Below are 19,540 nucleotides of genomic sequence, written 5' to 3'. Positions count from 1 at the left end.
AACGCCCCTGATCCCAGCTCTCTTCAGGTCATTGACCAGGTCCTGCCATGTAGTTCTGGGCTGATCCCTCACCTTCCTCATGACCATTGATGCCCCACAAGGTGAGATCTTGCATGGAGCCCCAGACTGAGGGAGACTTTACCATCATCTTTAACTTTTTCCATTTTCTAATAACTGTGCCAACAGTTGTTGCCTTCTACCCAAGCTGCTTGCCTATTGTCCTGTAGCCCAACCTTGTGCCAGTCTACACTTTTATGCCTGATCAAAAACAGCTCTCTGGTCTTGGCCATTGTGGAGAGGTTGGAGTCTGTTTGATTGAGTGTGTGGACAGGTGTCTTTTATACAGGTAACGAGTTCAAACAGGTGCAGTTAATACAGGTAATGAGTGGAGAACAGGAGGGCTTCTTGAAAAACTAACAGGTCTGTGAGAGCCGGAATTCTTACTGGTTGGTAGGTGATCAAATACTTTTGTCATGCAATAAAATGCAAATTAATTATTTAAAAATCATGTGATTTTCTGGATTTTTTTAGATTCCGTCTCTCACAATTGAAGTGTACCCATGTTAAAAATGACAGACATCTATGGGCTTTGTAAGTAGCAAAATCGGCAGTGTATCAAATAATTCTTCTCCCCACTGTATATTTTTTCTCTGGTCAGCCATAGTGTCAGCCATCTTGTATTATTTTTCTTAGCGTTTAACACCCTATAGGGAGACATCTATAAGACATATGTATGCCACTGGCCAGGTCATATAGGCTACATACAATGTAGGCTACATCACAATCCCTTGGCCAGTAAAAGAATATGATGCCGCTGGCCTGGTCAAACAGAGTTATTATTGATTTTATGTAGATTTTATAGGTTTCATGAGATTTTTTAAACAAACATGATAGGCCCTTGATGCAATTGTTTACCTCCTGGGGAATGAGGCACGTACACAAAAAAATCTGCACTTTAGGTCAGTCAGGGTGAAATTGGCATAATTGTGGGAAAAATGCATTAAGGCTTGACCTGTAGGTAGGTATACCTAGTCTATATTTTCATTGTGCCATAATGTAATGTACACATGATCTTAATGCATCCATTTGTTTTAAACTGGTCAGCCATTTTATCTGCCATCTTCTCAGCTTTAAATACCCTGTAGGGAGATATCTATTTGCCACATTTATGTCACTCGCGAGGTCAATAAAATTAAATGTTGATTTTATGTATATTCTTGTATGTTTCATGAATTTGTCAATGTAGAAGTAATTCAAGATGGTGAACATGATACCATAGGCCCATGCCTCTTGCGCCACCATTGGGTAAAAGTTGCGATTTTCCAGTGCTCATAACTTGGGCTTTGATTGCCCTAGAGACATACATCAGATATCATATGATGCATGGGCAAGTGCTGAACAACTTTGCCATTGGCCGATTTAATTTCCGCCATATTGGATTGTCTGCCATTTTGAATGACCTGAAAATGCTTAGAAATTTTTCACAGGCCACAAATTCTTTGCAATATTCCTGAAAAATTGCACAAATAATCTTCAGACCAATCCTAACGAAAGTTATCAAATAGATTTTTGATTTGCAAAACTGTTTGTCCGTTACAGCTAATCAGATATGGCAAACAGGAAGTGAATGCGTATCTCAGCAACCCTTTGTCTCATAGTCACCAAAGTTGGTACACATGGTTGGAAGGAGGAGCAGAGAAGGCCTGCAATGGTCGGCACTAATCAGCCATGTGGGTGCACTATATGAGAAAGTCACTTTAAAGGCTCATTACTCCTGAATGCAAACAGACATTTCAGCCAAACTTCAAAGTCTGTAGCATGAGTGCATCAGGTTGCAATAAATAGGAAGTTTATAGTGCAAACCATGTGATCACCACAGGCCAGTGAAATTCAAGCTATAATCAAAGACTTTAGAAATGCTTGATCACTATCAAACTTGATCAGTATAAGCTCTCATAGGCCCCCAACAACCAGTAAAAATATCTAACCCTGACCTTTACCCTGAACCTCACCCTATCCCTGATCCTCACCAGAATCCAGATCCTGACCTTAATCATAACCTTGCACAGTAACATACAGATTACGTTCTCAAAAGCATTACATTTTCTGTTGCATTGAGTCCGCGGCTTGGTCCCTCATCATCACGTCTCAGGTCTAGGTCAGGCAATAAAATCTCCTGAAAACACACATTGTTTACTCTTTTCAGGCAGCGTGGGGAAAATGCGTTTTGTGTGCTTTAGAAATCCCTGGAAAGACTCCACAAACACATCACCACAGGCGTCCACCACTGCCTCCTTTAGATTTTGCTGTACATAGGTGTTGCGGTCATAAACTCTCCACCGCCTCATCCTAGTCCTATATATATATCCAATATAAGATATCAGACAAAAAGATATGCCACTCTGGAAAGAATTAAGTGATGTGACATTGCATAACATTACAAATGTTACTGTGAATGCACACTGTAATCAAAACCGCTTAAGTCGGTCCAACAAAATTGTATCTTTTTTGAGCCAGCCAGTGTAGTTCTCACATCCACTCGTCAAAGACATGGGAATAGCACACACCCAATCTGGTCAATTGACATTAAAGTTCCAATAAGTGTTAACAGCTGAGTTTAACATGATCAGATAAAGTAGCCAGGCCTATACAACCTATCTGGCTTATCCTCAAAGGACATTTTTATAGCTTGAACCCCTTAATTGGGACTCGCAGCTATATTTATTATAATTTCTGTTCTGAAGTATGTCTTAGAGTCTGTGGGAACAGGATGGAAAAGCAGCAATGGAATTGTGTACCAAAGCACCCCCGGTGGACAATTCAGGTCTCATGCACAAATACAAACCTCTGTCACCTTCTTATCAATTACAACAAACATAAACATGGACAAATTGAACAGCTGCAAAGCATGCTGGGATATCGATAATGAAAAATAAATATTCCTTATTTATACAGTTTATTTTTGTAAACAGCAAATCAAAGTCTGTGGAAAATGATAATTCTTGTGCTTCCTTATAAAATACTTGTTAACACCCTATAAGGGAGACGTATTAGACGTGTCAAGTCAGATTTATTGTTGATATACAGCCCACTTTCTAAAGGCATAGGGGGTATTTCAGAAAGCAGGTTTAGTTAAAACCTAGAGTTGACTCAGAGTTGATGGAAACCAGTTACTACAACATATTCGCTAGCAGGTTTTATCCAACTAACCCTGAGTTTGTCCTACTCTTACTTTTCTCGAAGAGCCAATAGAAGATGTTTAATCATTCCCTAATGATTATCTGTTTGAGAATTACAGTTTTTCTGTGCAATCGATGATTTATCTGAGAAGTGGTGGACATGCTCTCAGTTCGGAACAAATTATTGTGTTGCAGTTTCCTGTATCAATCGAATCAATCAAATGTATTTATAAAGCCATTTTTACAACAGCAGTTGTCACAAAGTGCTTTACAGAGACACCCGGCCTTAAACCCCAAGGAGCAAACAACAGTAGTGTTGAATTTCAGTGGCTAGGAAAAACTCCCTAAGAAGGCCGAATTTTAGGAAGAAACCTAGAGAGGACCCAGGCTCATTGCGGATGATGTTATCGTGTTGGCCCCTTCAAACCAGGACCTTCAGCATGCACTGGGACGGTTTGCAGCCGAGTGTGAAGCGGTTGGGATGAAAATCAGTACCTCTAAATCCGAGGCCATGGTCCTCAGTCGGAAAAGGGTGGCTTGCCCACTTCAGGTTCGTGGAGAGTTCTTGCCTCAAGTGGAGGAGTTTAAGTATCTAGGGGTCTTGTTCACGAGTGAGGGACGGATGGAACGGGAGATTGACAGACGGATCGGTGCAGCTTCTGCAGTAATGCGGTCAATGTATTGGTCTGTCGTGGTGAAGAAAGAGCTGAGCCGCAAGGCAAAGCTCTCGATTTACCAGTCAATCTACGTTCCTACTCTCACCTATGGTCATGAGCTTTGGGTCATGACCGAAAGGACAAGATCCCGGATACAGGCGGCCGAAATGAGCTTTCTCCGCAGGGTGGCTGGGCGATCCCTTAGAGATAGGGTGAGAAGCTCGGTCACCCGGGAGGCGCTCAGAGTAGAGCCGCTGCTCCTCCACATCGAGAGGGGTCAGCTGAGGTGGCTTGGCATCTGTTTTGGATGCCTCCTGAACGCCTTCCTGGGAAGGGTAACCATGGGTTACAAAATGTGCATGACACCCAAGCTGAGATATTGGGTGTGGACAAGAGGTCGAGATGGTGAGCTTCATAACTGCCCCCTCATTCCGAAAACAAGGTTGTTTTAGGTTTTTGTTTAAGGTTGTTGAATATGCTATATTGCCCACTCCTTAGCTGCGTTTCCACCGCAGGGACTTTACCCAGGAACTAGGAACCTTTCTAGGAACTTACTGCGTTTCATTCGCAGGAACCAGGGTCAAAACAGTCCCTGCTTGGGGGGTAGTACTTTACAAAAGAACTGGAAGTTTGGGGGGGTGGGTCTTGCAGTGCTGAACATTTCTGAATTGGAGTGGAGGCAAACGGCGAGGCAGGTTAATTGCATTGAGTAATCCTACAAAGGTTTTTGTTACACAGTTTTATATCAGGAGACATTTAATATATGCATTATTTCAAGGTAACCATAAAAGTTGCAACCTTGCTCAGGACTTAATGTCCTAGCTATATATTTACATAGATTCTGGGGCGCATAATCTGTTGCATGGTAACATCAGTCTAACTAATGTTAGGATATTGTTTCCAAGTGTGTTTTTGTTTAGTTAATCCTTAAGCTTTTTTCCTTAAGCTGAACATCTGTACATTTAAATTATACCAGTGGGCTGCGTCTCCTAGTTCTATTAGATCTCCGGGACAGTCCTTGATTGGTTCAGATCTTATCTAGATAGCCAGAGTTACTTTGTCACCATTGGTATTCATTAATCTGATAGGGGGTATATGACATGCGGAGTTCCACAGGGATCAGTTCTTGGACTGCTTCTGTTCAATCTCTATATGCTACCTCTAGGCCAAATTCTACAGAACAACAACATTAACTACCACAGCTATGCCGATGATACTCAAATACAAACTCGATTCCAAAAAAGTTGGGACACTGTACAAATTGTGAGTAAAAAAGGAATGGAATAATTTACAAATCTCATAAACTTATATATAATTCACAATAGAATATTGATAACATTTCGAATGTTGAAAGTGAGACATTTTGTAACGTCATGCCAAATATTGGCTCATTTTGGATTTCATGAGAGCTACACATTCCAAAAAAGTTGGGACAGGTAGCAATAAGAGGCCGGAAAAGTTAAATGTACAGATAAGGAACAGCTGGAGGACCAATTTGCAACTTATTATGTCAATTGGGTATGAAAAGAGCCTCTCAGAGTGGCAGTGTCTCTCAGAAGTCAAGATGGGCAGAGGATCACCAATTCCCTCAATGCTGCGGCGAAAAATAGTGGAGCAATATCAGAAAGGAGTTTCTCAGAGAAAAATTGCAAAGAGTTTGAAGTTGGCTGCATAATAGAAGGATCCGGGTACTGAAATGGCCAGCCTGCATTACAGATCTTTCACCCATAGAAAACATTTGGCGCATCATAAAGAGGAAGGTGCGACAAAGAAGACCTAAGACATTTGAACAACTAGAAGCTTGTATTAGACAAGAATGGTACAACATTCCTATTCATAAACTTGAGCGACTTGTCTCCTCAGTCCCCAGATTTTTGCAGTCTGTTATAAAAAGAAGAGGGGATGCCACACAGTGGTAAACATGGCCTTGTCCCAACTTTTTTGAGATGTGTTGATGCCATGAAATTTAAAATCAACTTATTTTTCCCTTAAAGTGATACATTTTCTCAGTTTAAACATTTGATATGTCATCTACGTTGTATTCTGAATAAAATATTGAAATTTGAAAATTCCACATCATTGCATTCTGTTTTTATTCACTTGTACAGTGTCCCAACTTTTTTGGAATCGGGTTTGTATATATGGCTCTCAAACCTATGACAACAGCTCAATAGACTCTCTGTGTTACTATATAGAGCACATAAATACCTGGATGAACCAAAATTGTCTACAATTAAACCAAGATAAAACTGAGATTATTGTGTTTGGCAACAAAAATAAAAGTATTAGTAAAGAGCTGGATTCTCGGTCCCTTAAAACCAGGGATCAAGTGTGTGATCTTGGTGTTCTGATAGACTCAGACCTTACATTTTACAGTGATATCAAATCGGTCACCAAAGCAGCATTATCATCTAAAAAATGTAGCCAGAATCAAAGGCTCTGTGTCCCAAAAAGACCAAGAGAAGTTCATCCATGCTTTTATCTCTAGTAGGGTTGACTACTGTAAAACAGTAACTCTTAACTGGACTCCCCAAAAAGACTGTAAAACAGCTGCAGCTCATTCAGAATGCATTCAGAATGTTAACCAGAACCAAAAGAACGGATTCATCCTAGCATTGGAATGCGAGGATTGAGATACCGGGGTGTTGAAGTTCATGCAGTCCCCCTGGAGACAGCTGAGCTAGAGAGATACTGGGATGTTGAAGTTCATTCAGTCCCCCAGGAGACTGCTGAGCTAGAAAATTGTAACAATCTGACTGTTTTAATTCCATTGCATTTTGTATATTTTTTTCACTGTAAAGCACATTGAATTGCTTCTATGTATGAATTGTGCAATATAAATAAACTTGCTTGCTTGCTTGCTATTCGAGCAGCCAATATCAATCATACACACATACACAATCTATGTGCCTTCTAATCCTGTCTTCACCAATTCATTATTTGTGTAAAATAATTTTCGTTTTTGAAATAAAAAAAGCTACCAATTTTGCCAACCAATTGCCTTCTGAAGAATTTCGAGATTTGGTGCAAGTAGTTAAATGTAGTCCCGCTTACTGCTGAAATATTTATTAAATCACAACAGATAAAGAACAAAAAAATAAAAATCTCTGCAAGAGCTTGTAAAATCCAATAAATCACGATCAACAGCAGCACAACTTGAATCTCCTCCTTGGTTAGTGTGCTGTTGCAGTGTTGCTTTCTATGGTGTACAATGCATACATCAGAGTAAGAACATACATCAGTTGACTAATTTGCCTATTTGCCTAATTTTAGTTCTTTGAAAAGTAGTTCCGGGTACTTTTGGTAGAAAGGCAGCTATTGTTCTGTACAGCAGGCAGGACTGTTTGCACTCACCCAAGTCTGTTTCTTGGCTTAAGATAAGGGTGTTCAAATGTAAACATATTTGAGATAGGCATTTTTGGCACCCTCTGGAGTACAGTGGCTTCCTGATATCTTCTGATGACAAAATATAATAAATATCATTATATAATATAGTATGTGTCCTTGTACAACCTTCTACAAATAATCTACCTCAGGATGCACCTGGGTCATACAATGTAAAAAATTCAATCAAACCACAGTCCAAAATACACATGCAAGTCTACATCAGACTAGCTGAAATATAACACATTTTTATCTTTTGAATGCCCAGACCTAACCCCAAATTCAGAAGTGAAACCATCAGAAACTAGCAATTCTGCTTGAAAACATTAAAATCCCTGTTATTACACTGCGTCCACAATTATTAGGCAAGTCAGTATTCTGATGGTATTAGGATTTCTATGCACATTTTACAACTGCAAACCATATAAACTTGAATGCTCATTGGATTGCATCATTTTCAGGTGATATGCATTTGTGTAATGAGGGAGGGTGTGGCAACAGTGATACCTTATATCAACGTGTGCAGAATTATTAGGCAGCTTCATGCCCTCAGGTAAAATAGGCCAAAAAATATTTTAGTGACACTGAAAAGTCATAAATTGTACAATGCCTTTCAGATGGATGCAAGACTCTTGAAATAGCTAAACTATTGCGGCGTGACCACCGGACACTCAAACGCTTTGTTGTGAATAGTCAACTGGGGTGCGAAAAATGCAAGGAGAAGAAAAGACGCAAATTAACTGCAAAAGACATGAGAATAATTAAACGTGAAGCTACCAGGAACCCATTATCCTCCAGTACCACCATATTCCAGAACTGTAACCTAACTGGAGTGTCCAGAAGTACAAGGTGTCAAGTGCTCAGAGACATGGCCAAGATCAAGAAGGCTGAAAGAAGACCACCACTGAATAAGATTTGCACATTGAAGCGTATAGATTGGGTAAAGAAATACCGGAAGACAGATTTTTCAAAGGTTTTATGGACAGATGAAATGAGACTGACTCTTGATGGACCAGATGGATGGGCCTGTGGCCATCACTAACACAGGGCACCACTTCGAGTCAGTCGTCAGCAGGGTGGAGGAGGGGTACTGCTATGGGCTGCTATCATTAAGGATGAGGTAGTTGGACCTTTTCGGATTGAAGATGGACTGAAACTCAACTCCCATACCTACTGCCAGGTTCTGGAAGATACTTTCTTCAAGCAGTGGTACAGGAAGAATTCCTCAGAATTCAAGAAGGCCATGTTCTTTGAGCAGGATAATGCTCCATCACATGCATCCAAATACTCCACTGCTTGGCTAGCAAGCAAGGGCCTCAAAGATGCCCAAATAATGACCTGGCCCCCTTCCTTACCTGACTTAAATCCTATTAAGAACTTTCAAATGTGAGATTTACACTCAGGGAAGACAATACACCTCTTTGAACATCATTTGGGAGACTGTGGTTGCTGCTTCACCCGAAAGTTGATCATGAACAGATCAAAAAACTGACAGACTGAATATTTTTGAAAGGCCATAAATTACATTTTGTGTTACATATTTGTTGCACTTACTCTAAAAATGTTGAATAAAAAAGTGAGTTGGAGAAATTATTTTTGTAATTTAGTTGCCTAATAATTCTGCAAACTAATTGTTCCCTAATAATTGTGTTCACTTATGTATTTCCCTGAGAAAGATCAAAACTCATGTTTCCTTTGTTAAACATTCAGGTTTGAGGTTCAATTATATTTTGGATTGACTGAAAGCATTGTGTTTGTTCAACAATAAAATAAATCTTGAGGAATGCAATTTGCCTAATATTTGTGCACTCAGTGTAGTGCTATCCCATGGAGGAGTGGGCCAACATTGCTCCACAGTGATGTCAGGTGGTGCATCATTTCAAATTCACTCAGGTTTCCTTGACAGTTTTTTGCTGATGATTTCTGATATTCAGCAAAACCTTTTTTTGTTATTTTAAACAAAAAGTCAGAAAAGGGATTCAACAACTTTCCACATCACTGTATTTCAAGATAGACTCACGTTGCAGTCATGGCCTCATTCTGGAAAGTGACAAATGCCATGCCAAGAGGTTTGGTGTTGACCTTCTCTTTCTCTTTTCTGTACTCCTCTTTCAGTTTGGCCTCCCGCTTTGTATAGAAGCTCACTGCCTCTTCCTGAAATACAATGAGAGATCCTATTATACACAGAGAATATGTTCACAGTTTTTCCCCTAAAGGTAAATAAATAAATAAATAATGGTAAATAAATAAACATATTTTCACACAGTAGTTACATTACATTTCATAATTAATACATAATTACAGTCTATGGCCTTTCATGCAACTCATATTCCAAGTGATCTCATTGAAAACCTTTGAATGTGCATAACTGTAATTTTTTTAAATTGTGTTGTTGGTGTTTGTGAAGGGGTGAAAGGAGTTTCAAATGTCATTAGCGCCACTACACTTGTAGCCTGAACTGATGCGACCACTCCTTTACATCCATTTAATGCCCACTCTTGAACAGTTATCTCCCATTTTGGCAACGGCACACTGCCCAATATCAATATCTTCCAATTCACAAAGCTGCCATGAGTTAATGTTACATAACAGTGTAGCGGTCTTTAGTTCTCTGTAGCGGTCTTTAGTTCTCTGAATTAGTTATAAATATTGTGTTAACTTCACATTTTAACATACAAACCCGATTCCAAAAAAGTTGGGACACTGTATAAATTGTGAGTAAATAAGGAATGGAATATTTTACAAATCTCATAAACTTATATTTAATTCACAATTGAATATTGATAACATATCGAATGTTGAAAGTGAGACATTTTGTAATGTCATGCCAAATATTGGCTCATTTTGGATTTCATGAGAGCTTCATATTCCAAAAAAGTTGGGACAGGTAGCAATAAGAGGCCGGAAAAGTTAAATGTACAGATAAGGAACAGCTGGAGGACCAATTTGCAACTTATTATGTCAATTGGCAACATGATTGGTTATAAAAAGAGCCTCTCAGTGTAGTAGTGTCTCTCAGAAGTCAAGATGGGCAGAGGATCACCAATTCCCCGGCGAAAAATAGTGGAGCAATATCAGAAAGGAGTTTCTCAGAGAAAAATTACAAAGAGTTTGAAGTTATCATCATCTACAGTGCATATTATCATCCAAAGATTCAGAGAATCTGGGACAATCTCTGTGCTGGAGGGTCAAGGCCGGAAAACCATACTGGATGCCCGTGATCTTCGGGCCCTCAGACGGCACTGCATCACATACAGGAATGATACTGTAATGGAAATCACAACATGGGCTCAGGAATACTTCCAGAAAACATTGTCGGTGAACACAATCCACCGTTGCCAGGTATAACTCTATAGGTCAAAAAAGAAGCTGTATCAAAACAGGATCCAGAAGCGCAGTCGTTTTCTCTGGGCCAAGGATCATTTCAAATGGACTGTGGCAAAGTGGAAAAGTGTTCTGTGGTCAGACAAATCAAAATTTGAAGTTATTTTTGAAAAACTGGGACGCCATGTCATCCGGACTAAAGAGGACTAGGACAACCCAAGTTGTTATCAGCGCTCAGTTCAGAAGCCTGCATCCCTGATGGTATGGGGTTGCATGAGTGCGTGTGGCATGGGCAGCCTACACATCTGGAAAGGCACCATCAATGCTGACAGTTATATTCAAGTTCTAGAACAACATATGCTCCCATCCAGACGTCGTCTCTTTCAGGGAAGACCTTGCATTTTCCAACATGACAATGCCAGACCACATACTGCATCAATCATGGCTGCATAGACGAAGGATCTGGGTACTGAAATGGCCAGCCTGCAGTCCAGATCTTTCACCCATAGAAAACATTTGGCACATCAAAAAGAGGAAGGTGCGACAAAGAAGACCTAAGACATTTGAGCAACTAGAAGCCTGTATTAGACAAAAATGGGACAACATTCCCATTCATAAACTTGAGCAACTGGTCTCCTCAGTCCCCAGACGTTTGCAGTCTGTTATAAAAAGAAGAGGGGATGCCACACAGTGGTAAACATGGCCTTGTCTAAAACATTTTGAGATGTGTTGATGCCATGAAATTTAAAATCAACTTATTTTTCCCTTAAAGTGATACATTTTCTCAGTTTAAACATTTGATATGTCATCTATGTTGTATTCTGAATAAAATATTGAAATTTGAAACTTCCACATCATTGCATTCTGTTTTTATTCACAATTGTACAGTGTCGCAACTTTTTTGGAATCGGGTTTGTAAAGTAAAACCTCATTATTTATATAAGCAACTTACTTTCACCATTGCATTTATTGTAAATTAAAATACCTAATCATGGAAGGAAATGGCTACTCAAGATGATGCTTTTATCAGTGTCTAACCTGCTCACAGCCTTTAATAACACAGCAGCAGAGGTGTCCACAGGGCTTTGGGTTGATCATGGTGGGCATGTGTTCTTTGGCCATAAGATCAGTGAAGAACTTTAAACTGCGCTCAGTCTTCTTCCTGTTAGGTGAAATAAATGATATTGAGAGCTCAACATTTATGATGGCATACTGTGAACACACAATCTTTTTAGAGCAATATACACACACACACACACACACACACACACACAACACACAAAATAAAGGTCATGACTTTGGGTCAGTGCATTTCCACTAATAACATTGTCAACCAATAGCAGTAACAGTAGGTGGATTTCCCTAGCCACTAGATATTTGATATTGCACCAGATGTTGAGTAAATAATTTAATCCAACTTAAAAAAATAAGGCCTCTCTTCAATACTTTACAACAGTGTCCATGACAAATGTGACAACATTTAAAGTCTTGTTGTCTATTTCCACATACATAAAGACAGTTTCATGAGGAGGCAATTCATTTGATTCACATCATATTATTTGCCCAAACAATTTCATAAGTATTTATAATCTCTACCTAGCATAGCCAGAATAAGACAAGCCCCCTCTGATGGTTTCTGTTGATGGGAATGATGGGAACACTTTCTAAGGAGTTCCCATCTTTAAAGGCATTTTTCCCAATCCAGTTGCTCTTTGGTTTTTGTCAAGTTGTGTCCCTTTGAAGATAGAATTAACACAAAAGGAGAAAAGCTGAAACATTTCTTACCTTTCAGCATTCAGGGACATGAGTTTGGCCACATTGTAGCAGATTCTAGCCTCCAACACAGTGCAGTTCTCATAGGCTTGTCTGTGTCAAGGAGAGAAAATAGTAGTCTAATATGGTGAATATTTAATGGACTGAGCTTGTTCCTTGTAGGAAAAGTGTTGCTCATTTAAAACACTGACAGTCAAAATCAGTTACCTTGGAAAATATTTGTAAGACAAATAAAAAACGGACATTTCTTGCTTGAATAAGTATACAACCACTACACAGTAATATTTTGCTGCAATAACATAACAGCTTTAAGTCTTTTGGTAGGTATGTACCAGCTTTGCACACAGTGTCAGAGTAAGAAGATGCCCAGTCCCAGCTGATTAGAAGCAACCCCACAGCACAATGCTGCCGTCACTATACCTCACTGCAGGGATGTTGTGTGTTGAGGCATGGGCAGCGTTAGATTTGCGCAACACACAGCACTTTTTATTTTGGCCAAAAAGCTATATTTATTCTCTATTTACTCAACTCTCTAGGGCCCAAAACATGTTTGGATAATCTCAAAATTACTACCTTGGACCGGTCTATTATAATACATGTTCCTTCCTACAAATATGTTGGATTTTGTTTAGATGACAAGCTGTCTTTTAAAACACATGTTTCTGAACTGGGTCACACTAGGACCGCCAAATGCCTACGAGAATTGGTGTTTGAGTTTTAAGTAATTTCAAGTAATTAAAATAATACATCCATTTTGAAAGCTACACCCTTTTGCCATCACTTTTCCTAAATAGGCGTATATTACATTGTTCCGTTGTCAGAATTCTAAACTCACAAATGGAAAATTATCTAAAGACTTATTTACCTGTTTATCTTACCCTGTTTTCAGAGTAAATCGGCCAATAGCCCATGGCACTTAGCGTACCAAGGCCTCTTATGGTACCCAGGCACTAATCACCCCTCACTGAATGCGTGACGTCAATGGATGATATTCCCAGATGAATGATAGATTCTTGTTTGAATTTGAAAGAACTTACAAATGAAATAGAATATTTCCATTCCATTCAACAATTTAATTAGGCTATTATTGAAACATTACAAAGGATATAGGCTACTTGACAATTCAACATATGTATTACATTTACCGTTTTTCAATAGGAGATTCAGGTTCTTGTGAAAGCTAATTCATCAAATGTAAATCTTTTTAATTTTTTTAAGAAACAATATACCACACATTCTTTACCAATGCCGGCTACCAATTCAAAAAAGTTATTATACGTTACTTTTTATTTTACGAGAGAAAGAAAAAACTAAATCGCATTCATATCCTATCCTTTTTCTCTGCTTATTTTACTGAAGATTAGAATTCTATAAATATATTACGGAAATTAATTGAGGAAAATGAAATACAGACGATCACCAAATATCAATTCAGCAAATATATTACATGTTACTGTTTTTGCCAGACCACGTAAGCGGAGCTGGCCAAGAAGAGCGAATGTCTGACTGACCGACTGAGAGACTGACTGCACTTGTTAAATAACGTAATGGTTTAGAGAAGCGGACATGTAAACTACAGGCCCCAAGTTCATATCTCCTCGCAGGCAAAGCATGCATTATTTATTATTCCATATAGACGAAAACTTCGCTGGCTTAAGCAATCAGTATTATAGTATAGCCTGAAATAAAACAGTTTATGGTTATATTGCGACTGTTGCTGGTGGATTCTCGAGGTACGCATCCGTTCATGCCTTTTGGGTCAGGATAGACAAACACATTTGCTGGCTACAACATACAGTAGTTATGTTATAGTAAGCCTTAACTAAAACTGTATACGGTTATATTGTGACTGTTTCTGGCATGGAAACAGTCATCTTCTGTCTTGCTAGCAATTGCTCAATTCTTATGATTATTCCTAGGAAGTTAGTAGATACTAGTAAGCCTTTTACTGGCTAATAAGCTGTTAAAACGGCCAGTGACAAAAGCCATACAGTTCATAGACGCTATGGCGGATGTAAACTTAATAAGAAACGTTGGTCAATTTAACACAAACCTCAATGGAGTCTAGCAACTGCCAAAATGTGTAAAGCTATGACGTAGTGGTTAAAGACAGTGCCTCTCATGTGGACGGCCTGTATTCAAAGCTACTGGGTGCAATGGCATTTATTAAATAAATCTGGTAGAATCCACGATTCTCTCTTCTTTTCACCTGATGAAAAAGTTAGTTATCGTCACCTTTATTGATAGTTATTGTATCAATGTAATTCACAAATGAAAGAAAAAGGTATGTTGTTTTGCCATGAAAGAAAAAAATATGTTCTTATGCCATGAAATGAAATAGCTTTCGCAGACTCGCAATTGCTCAATTCTTATGACTATTCCAGTAAATTAGTAGATACTGGTAAAGCTTTACTGGCTACTACGCTATTAAAACGACCAGTGGCAAACGCCATACACAGATGCTATTTGTGGTGGAGGTAAACTTATTATTTACGAATGGCCAATTAACTGTTAAAACGGCCAGTGGCATAAGAGGATTTGTTCAGGATAGACACAGGATAGCTCTGTGGTGTAGTGGGTAACGAAATATACTTTCACGTATATTGGCGACCTGGGTTTGAATCTCAAGAGGACAACACTGGCCATTGCGGACCGGCTGAACTAGGCTTGTCTGGTTTTTCTATATTTTCATGTAGGCTTCTATAAATCATTCTTTGAATGTTGTTTACATTCTTTTTCAGTTGTGACATGTACTACCTTGAGACCTCATTGCTGTTATCCCTGCATTTCAGTGCACACGCCACCTTGCACCTTCAATTTCTACATTTATACAGCTTCACTTGTAACATACATTGTTCTTAATTGTTTCACTTGTACATTTTTTGAACTCTTCTTTTTGCACTTCTGGTTAGATGTTAACTGCATTTCGTTATACTGTACTTGTTCAATGACAATAAAGATGAATCTAATCTAATGAATAGCAATGAAATTGCAATGATGTCAATGGATGAATGGACGATAATCCCATGATCAACCCAGACCACATATGCATGTGACTGAAGTGTAATGATGATGACAATTTACAGCGTTTAGTTCGCAATTTGCAAAAATAACCCGATGATTCGATGGAGTCAGATAGAAATAGATCCCGAAATCTACTTCTTGGATGTCGGGTCTTCATCTGATTCTGATAATGATCCGCCACCTCCAATGCCTGAGCCTCCTCGCAAAAAAAATGAACAGCGACCGCAAATGCCACTGTGAGACATTACTGTAAGTTATCCGTTGATCTTCCTTTTACTCTACTAGTCGAATTGACATTTTTAAATTTCATTATTCATGCATGTCACGGTGTGGTAAGCAAGGAGCCCAGGCACAGAATGAAGGGTGAAACAAAGGTTTACTAAGTTCAAATGCGTAATGCATAATAAAATGAAGGCAATGAAAGCACAGTGGCAGTCATCAGGTATCGTCTTGATCTGCAACACAACCAGGTACCATTAGTGGTCCATTAGTCTCTAAATAGTTTTCTGTTTGTGAGTTTAGAATTCTGACAACAGGACAATGTAATATTCGCCTACAGTTAGGTCTGGACATAATTTGACACTGACAAGTTTTATGAAGGCTGTTTATCAAAATATATTAAATTAAATTTAAATAATGAATACATGCTTTGATAGTGCAGACCCCCGGATGTGACAGTATTCACATCCAAATTGAAGGAAGGGTTTAAGAATTACAGCTCTTTAATATGTAGCCCCCACTTTTTCAAGGGACCAAAAGTAATTGGACTATTGACTCAAACTTGTTTCATGGACAGGTGTGGGCTACTCCTTCGTTATTTCGTCATCAATTAAGAAGGTATAAAGTATGGCGTTGATTCCAGGTGTGAGATCGGCATTTGGAAGCTGTTGCTCTGAACCCATAACATGCGATCAAAGGAGCTCTCAATGCAAGTGAAACAGGCCGTCCTTATAAAAATAGCCCCATATCTATTCATCTGTAATTCTCAACATGCATTAAAGCCTTCAAAAAATATGATATAATTTAATAAATAATGCAAATGTTTTGGGTCCTCTGTGTGTCATTCAAGCAACAGATCTACTTTGTATTATTTGGAACGTGCGCATTTTGTGTGAGCCCGCTGAGAGAAAGAGAGTGAGTGCACAGGTTTACAGAGCTGATCACGGTTGGCATCTGATTCTGGTAGCACATTTTTTGGAATCATTATTCTAAGAGCAATGTAAGAAGTGCAGCTGAAGAGTAGGGCTGCACTATTAATTTAAATCATATTGAAATCGCAATTTAAACATGTGCGATTTCTAAACCCCAGAAAGCTGCGATTTCTAAACTGCAGAAAGCTGCGATTTTGGCTTTTTACTTTATTTTTACACTCAATCAAAATTTTATTTTTGACTGGTGTGCCATCTTCGTTATAAACATATTCATATTTGTATACAATTTATTAGGAGTTGATTTTAGAATCAGTTTGCCTACTTAAACATACTCATTCAAATAATTTGTATAAAGGTTGTAGTCTGGCAAGCAAATGGCAAGATTGTGTCAGTCAACACATCTACAAGAGCGGATACCACACATCTTCTCCTACCTTTTGCTATTTTAAGAAAATAAATATTTACAATTCAAATTTCCAACTGTATGTCTCAAATCGGTCAATCAAACTATTTATCATGCTTCTCACTCATCCCAATTTATTAAAAGTGAGCGAAAATGAGTATTCTTAAAATATCCCAATTTCATGATGGCTCTAGACTAACTAAATGAATAGCCACGAACCAACAAATTAACAACCCAATACAGAAAATAAATTTATTTTAAATATATTTTTTAATACATTTGGAGCTAGAGGAAGTGTCTGGGGAGAGGGAAGTCTGGGCATCCCTGCTTAGACTACTGCCCCCGCGACCCGGCCCCGGATAAGAGGAAGATGATGACATGACATGACATTTGGAAAATATATTCCTGAATATATTTGGTAAATATATGTCAAAATGTTCGAAATTGGCCGTCAAACCCATGACCTTAGGTTCCACAGGCAGGAGTGCTAACTACTAAACCAAACAGGAGTAGGTTGAGAAGAGAAGCAAGTAGTGGTATTAACAAATTGACATTAGTACGGTAGACTATATTTGTGACTAAGATTAAATGTATTTTGGTAAAGTACACATCTATAAAATGTGTTTCAACACCTAAATGTGATATAATCAATACATCAGTAATTACATTTCATCATTTTACTTTCACAGGACCTAGAGAATGCATTTTAATATGGGCTTCAAAATACATTTTGTAATGTATTTTCTATAATACTTTACAATTGTAATGAGAGCATTGTTGACGGTAAAATACATTTGGACAAAACTTAAATGTATTTATACATTTTCAAATACATTCAGGAATAATAGCTGAAATTTATTTTAAATATAGTTAAATGTATTTATACATTTTTAAATACATTTCAGAATAAAAGGTGAAATACATTTTGATACCTCAAATATATTTTGAATTAAGTTAAATGTATTCGACATATATTCAGCATACATTCTACACACATTTTGCATTGCAAAAATATATTTAAAATACATTTATTTTCCATATGGGACATGCAAGGGTTGGGGAAACAATACTAGCTGAACAAGCACTCTAAACCACTAACCAGTCAGAAACCTTGTAGATGCGGTATAGAGCATAATGCAAAAGAATACTGCGATGATTGATGAAGAAAATGAACCCAGAGGACAATGTGATCGAGATTTGGGATGATTTGGTGCAGAAAAATAATGCATCTTCATTAGATAAAAAAGCAATTTTGAAAGTATATAATTTCCATTCTTATTCATGCTTATGAATTTACCATTTAAATACTTTATTGCAAGTTTGCTCGCAGAATTAAAGATTTAAGAGAAAATAAAGATGATGCGCATTTCTCTGCTTTGCGCAACATTTCACCATGCCAACACATGCTTTCGGCAATTGGTTCATGCCTAACCAAAAGCCACATTGACATTAATCACAAATGTATGAATTGATTATAGATATTTGTTTGGAATCAAGCCACAAGCACATCTGTTGGGTGTCCTAGCCCCCACTGCTTCTCCTTGAAAATATGTGCCCACATTAACATTTTGTTCTCCAATATGCCGGATCGAAAGTGCTCCAATGTAGGCTACTATTATTATTATAGCTGACGAATGAAATGGATAGGCTTAAAAAATATAAAAATAGTTCTTGACCAGGTTTGCACACACTGCAGCAGGGATTTTGGCCCACTCCTCCATACAGACCTCCAGATTCTTCAGGTTTCGGGGCTGTCGCTGGGCAATACGGACTTTCAGCTCCCTCCAAAGATTTTCTATTGGGTTCAGGTATGGAGACTGGCTAGGCCACTCCAGGTCTTTGAGATGCTTCTTACGGAGCCACTCCTTAGTTGCCCTGGCTGTGTGTTTAGGGTCGTTATCATGCTGGAAGACCCAGCCACGACCCATCTTCAATGCTCTTACTGAGGGAAGGAGGTTGTTGGCCAAGATCTCGCGATACATGGCCCCATCCATCCTCCCCTCAATACGGTGCAGTCGTCCTGTCCCCTTTGCAGAAAAGCATCCCCAAAGAATGATGTTTCCACCTCCATGCTTCACAGTTGGGATGGTGTTCTTGGGGTTGTACTCATCCTTCTTCTTCATCCAAACACGGCGAGTGGAGTTTAGACCAAAAAGCTCTATTTTTGTCTCATCAGACCAAAAAACAACTGTCAGGATAAAATGTTTTATAACTTAACATTGTCTGCTCGAATTTTACTGAAATTATATTTTACATCCCATTATGATGTTGAACACATAACAGAAAAGTCTGCTATTTTCCCATGTTGTGCTGGTCTCACAGATAAGCTTAGTATTTCCTTGTCCTGAATGGTTTGTTATAGCCCAGACCAAATTTTTTTACAAATATTTTTGTAATAACATTGTTATTAGTATTAACTGACTGAAGGCAGCATACATTAGTAATGAATTAAATATTGAATAATAATTCCAAAATTGGGGAGATAAAAACAAACACATAATTCAAGTTAGATGGTTTGCATGGTTTCCCACTTAACTGTACTGACCTCTTCTTTAATGGCAGTAAGGGCAATGGTGGTTTTGTCCACCTTGTTCCTCCTGCAGCATTTATTTATGCTCCTGGTGTTCTCAGAGTCTTTCAGAAATT

General features: G+C 38.5%; 1 protein-coding gene across 10 annotated transcripts in view; it reads right to left on the bottom strand.

Annotated features, from left to right (window-relative positions):
* The window catches only part of LOC105027157 (CSC1-like protein 2), a 299,336-nt gene that overhangs the window by 70,860 nt on the left and 208,936 nt on the right, over window positions 1–19,540 (bottom strand). For all 10 annotated transcript variants that reach the window (XM_034294237.1, XM_034294244.1, XM_020044463.3 and 7 more), the window contains 3 exons: window positions 12,329–12,409; window positions 11,582–11,705; window positions 9,240–9,373 (listed from right to left, as the gene is read on the bottom strand). In XM_034294237.1, coding sequence (XP_034150128.1) covers window positions 9,240–9,373; window positions 11,582–11,705; window positions 12,329–12,409 — 339 coding nt within the window. The remainder of the gene's footprint in view (window positions 1–9,239; window positions 9,374–11,581; window positions 11,706–12,328; window positions 12,410–19,540) is intronic.

This window comes from Esox lucius, chromosome 9 (assembly GCF_011004845.1).
Source record: "Esox lucius isolate fEsoLuc1 chromosome 9, fEsoLuc1.pri, whole genome shotgun sequence".
NCBI lineage: Eukaryota > Metazoa > Chordata > Actinopteri > Esociformes > Esocidae > Esox > Esox lucius.
Note: the sequence above shows the minus strand (reverse complement) of the source record. Positions and strands in the feature narration are given on the sequence as shown.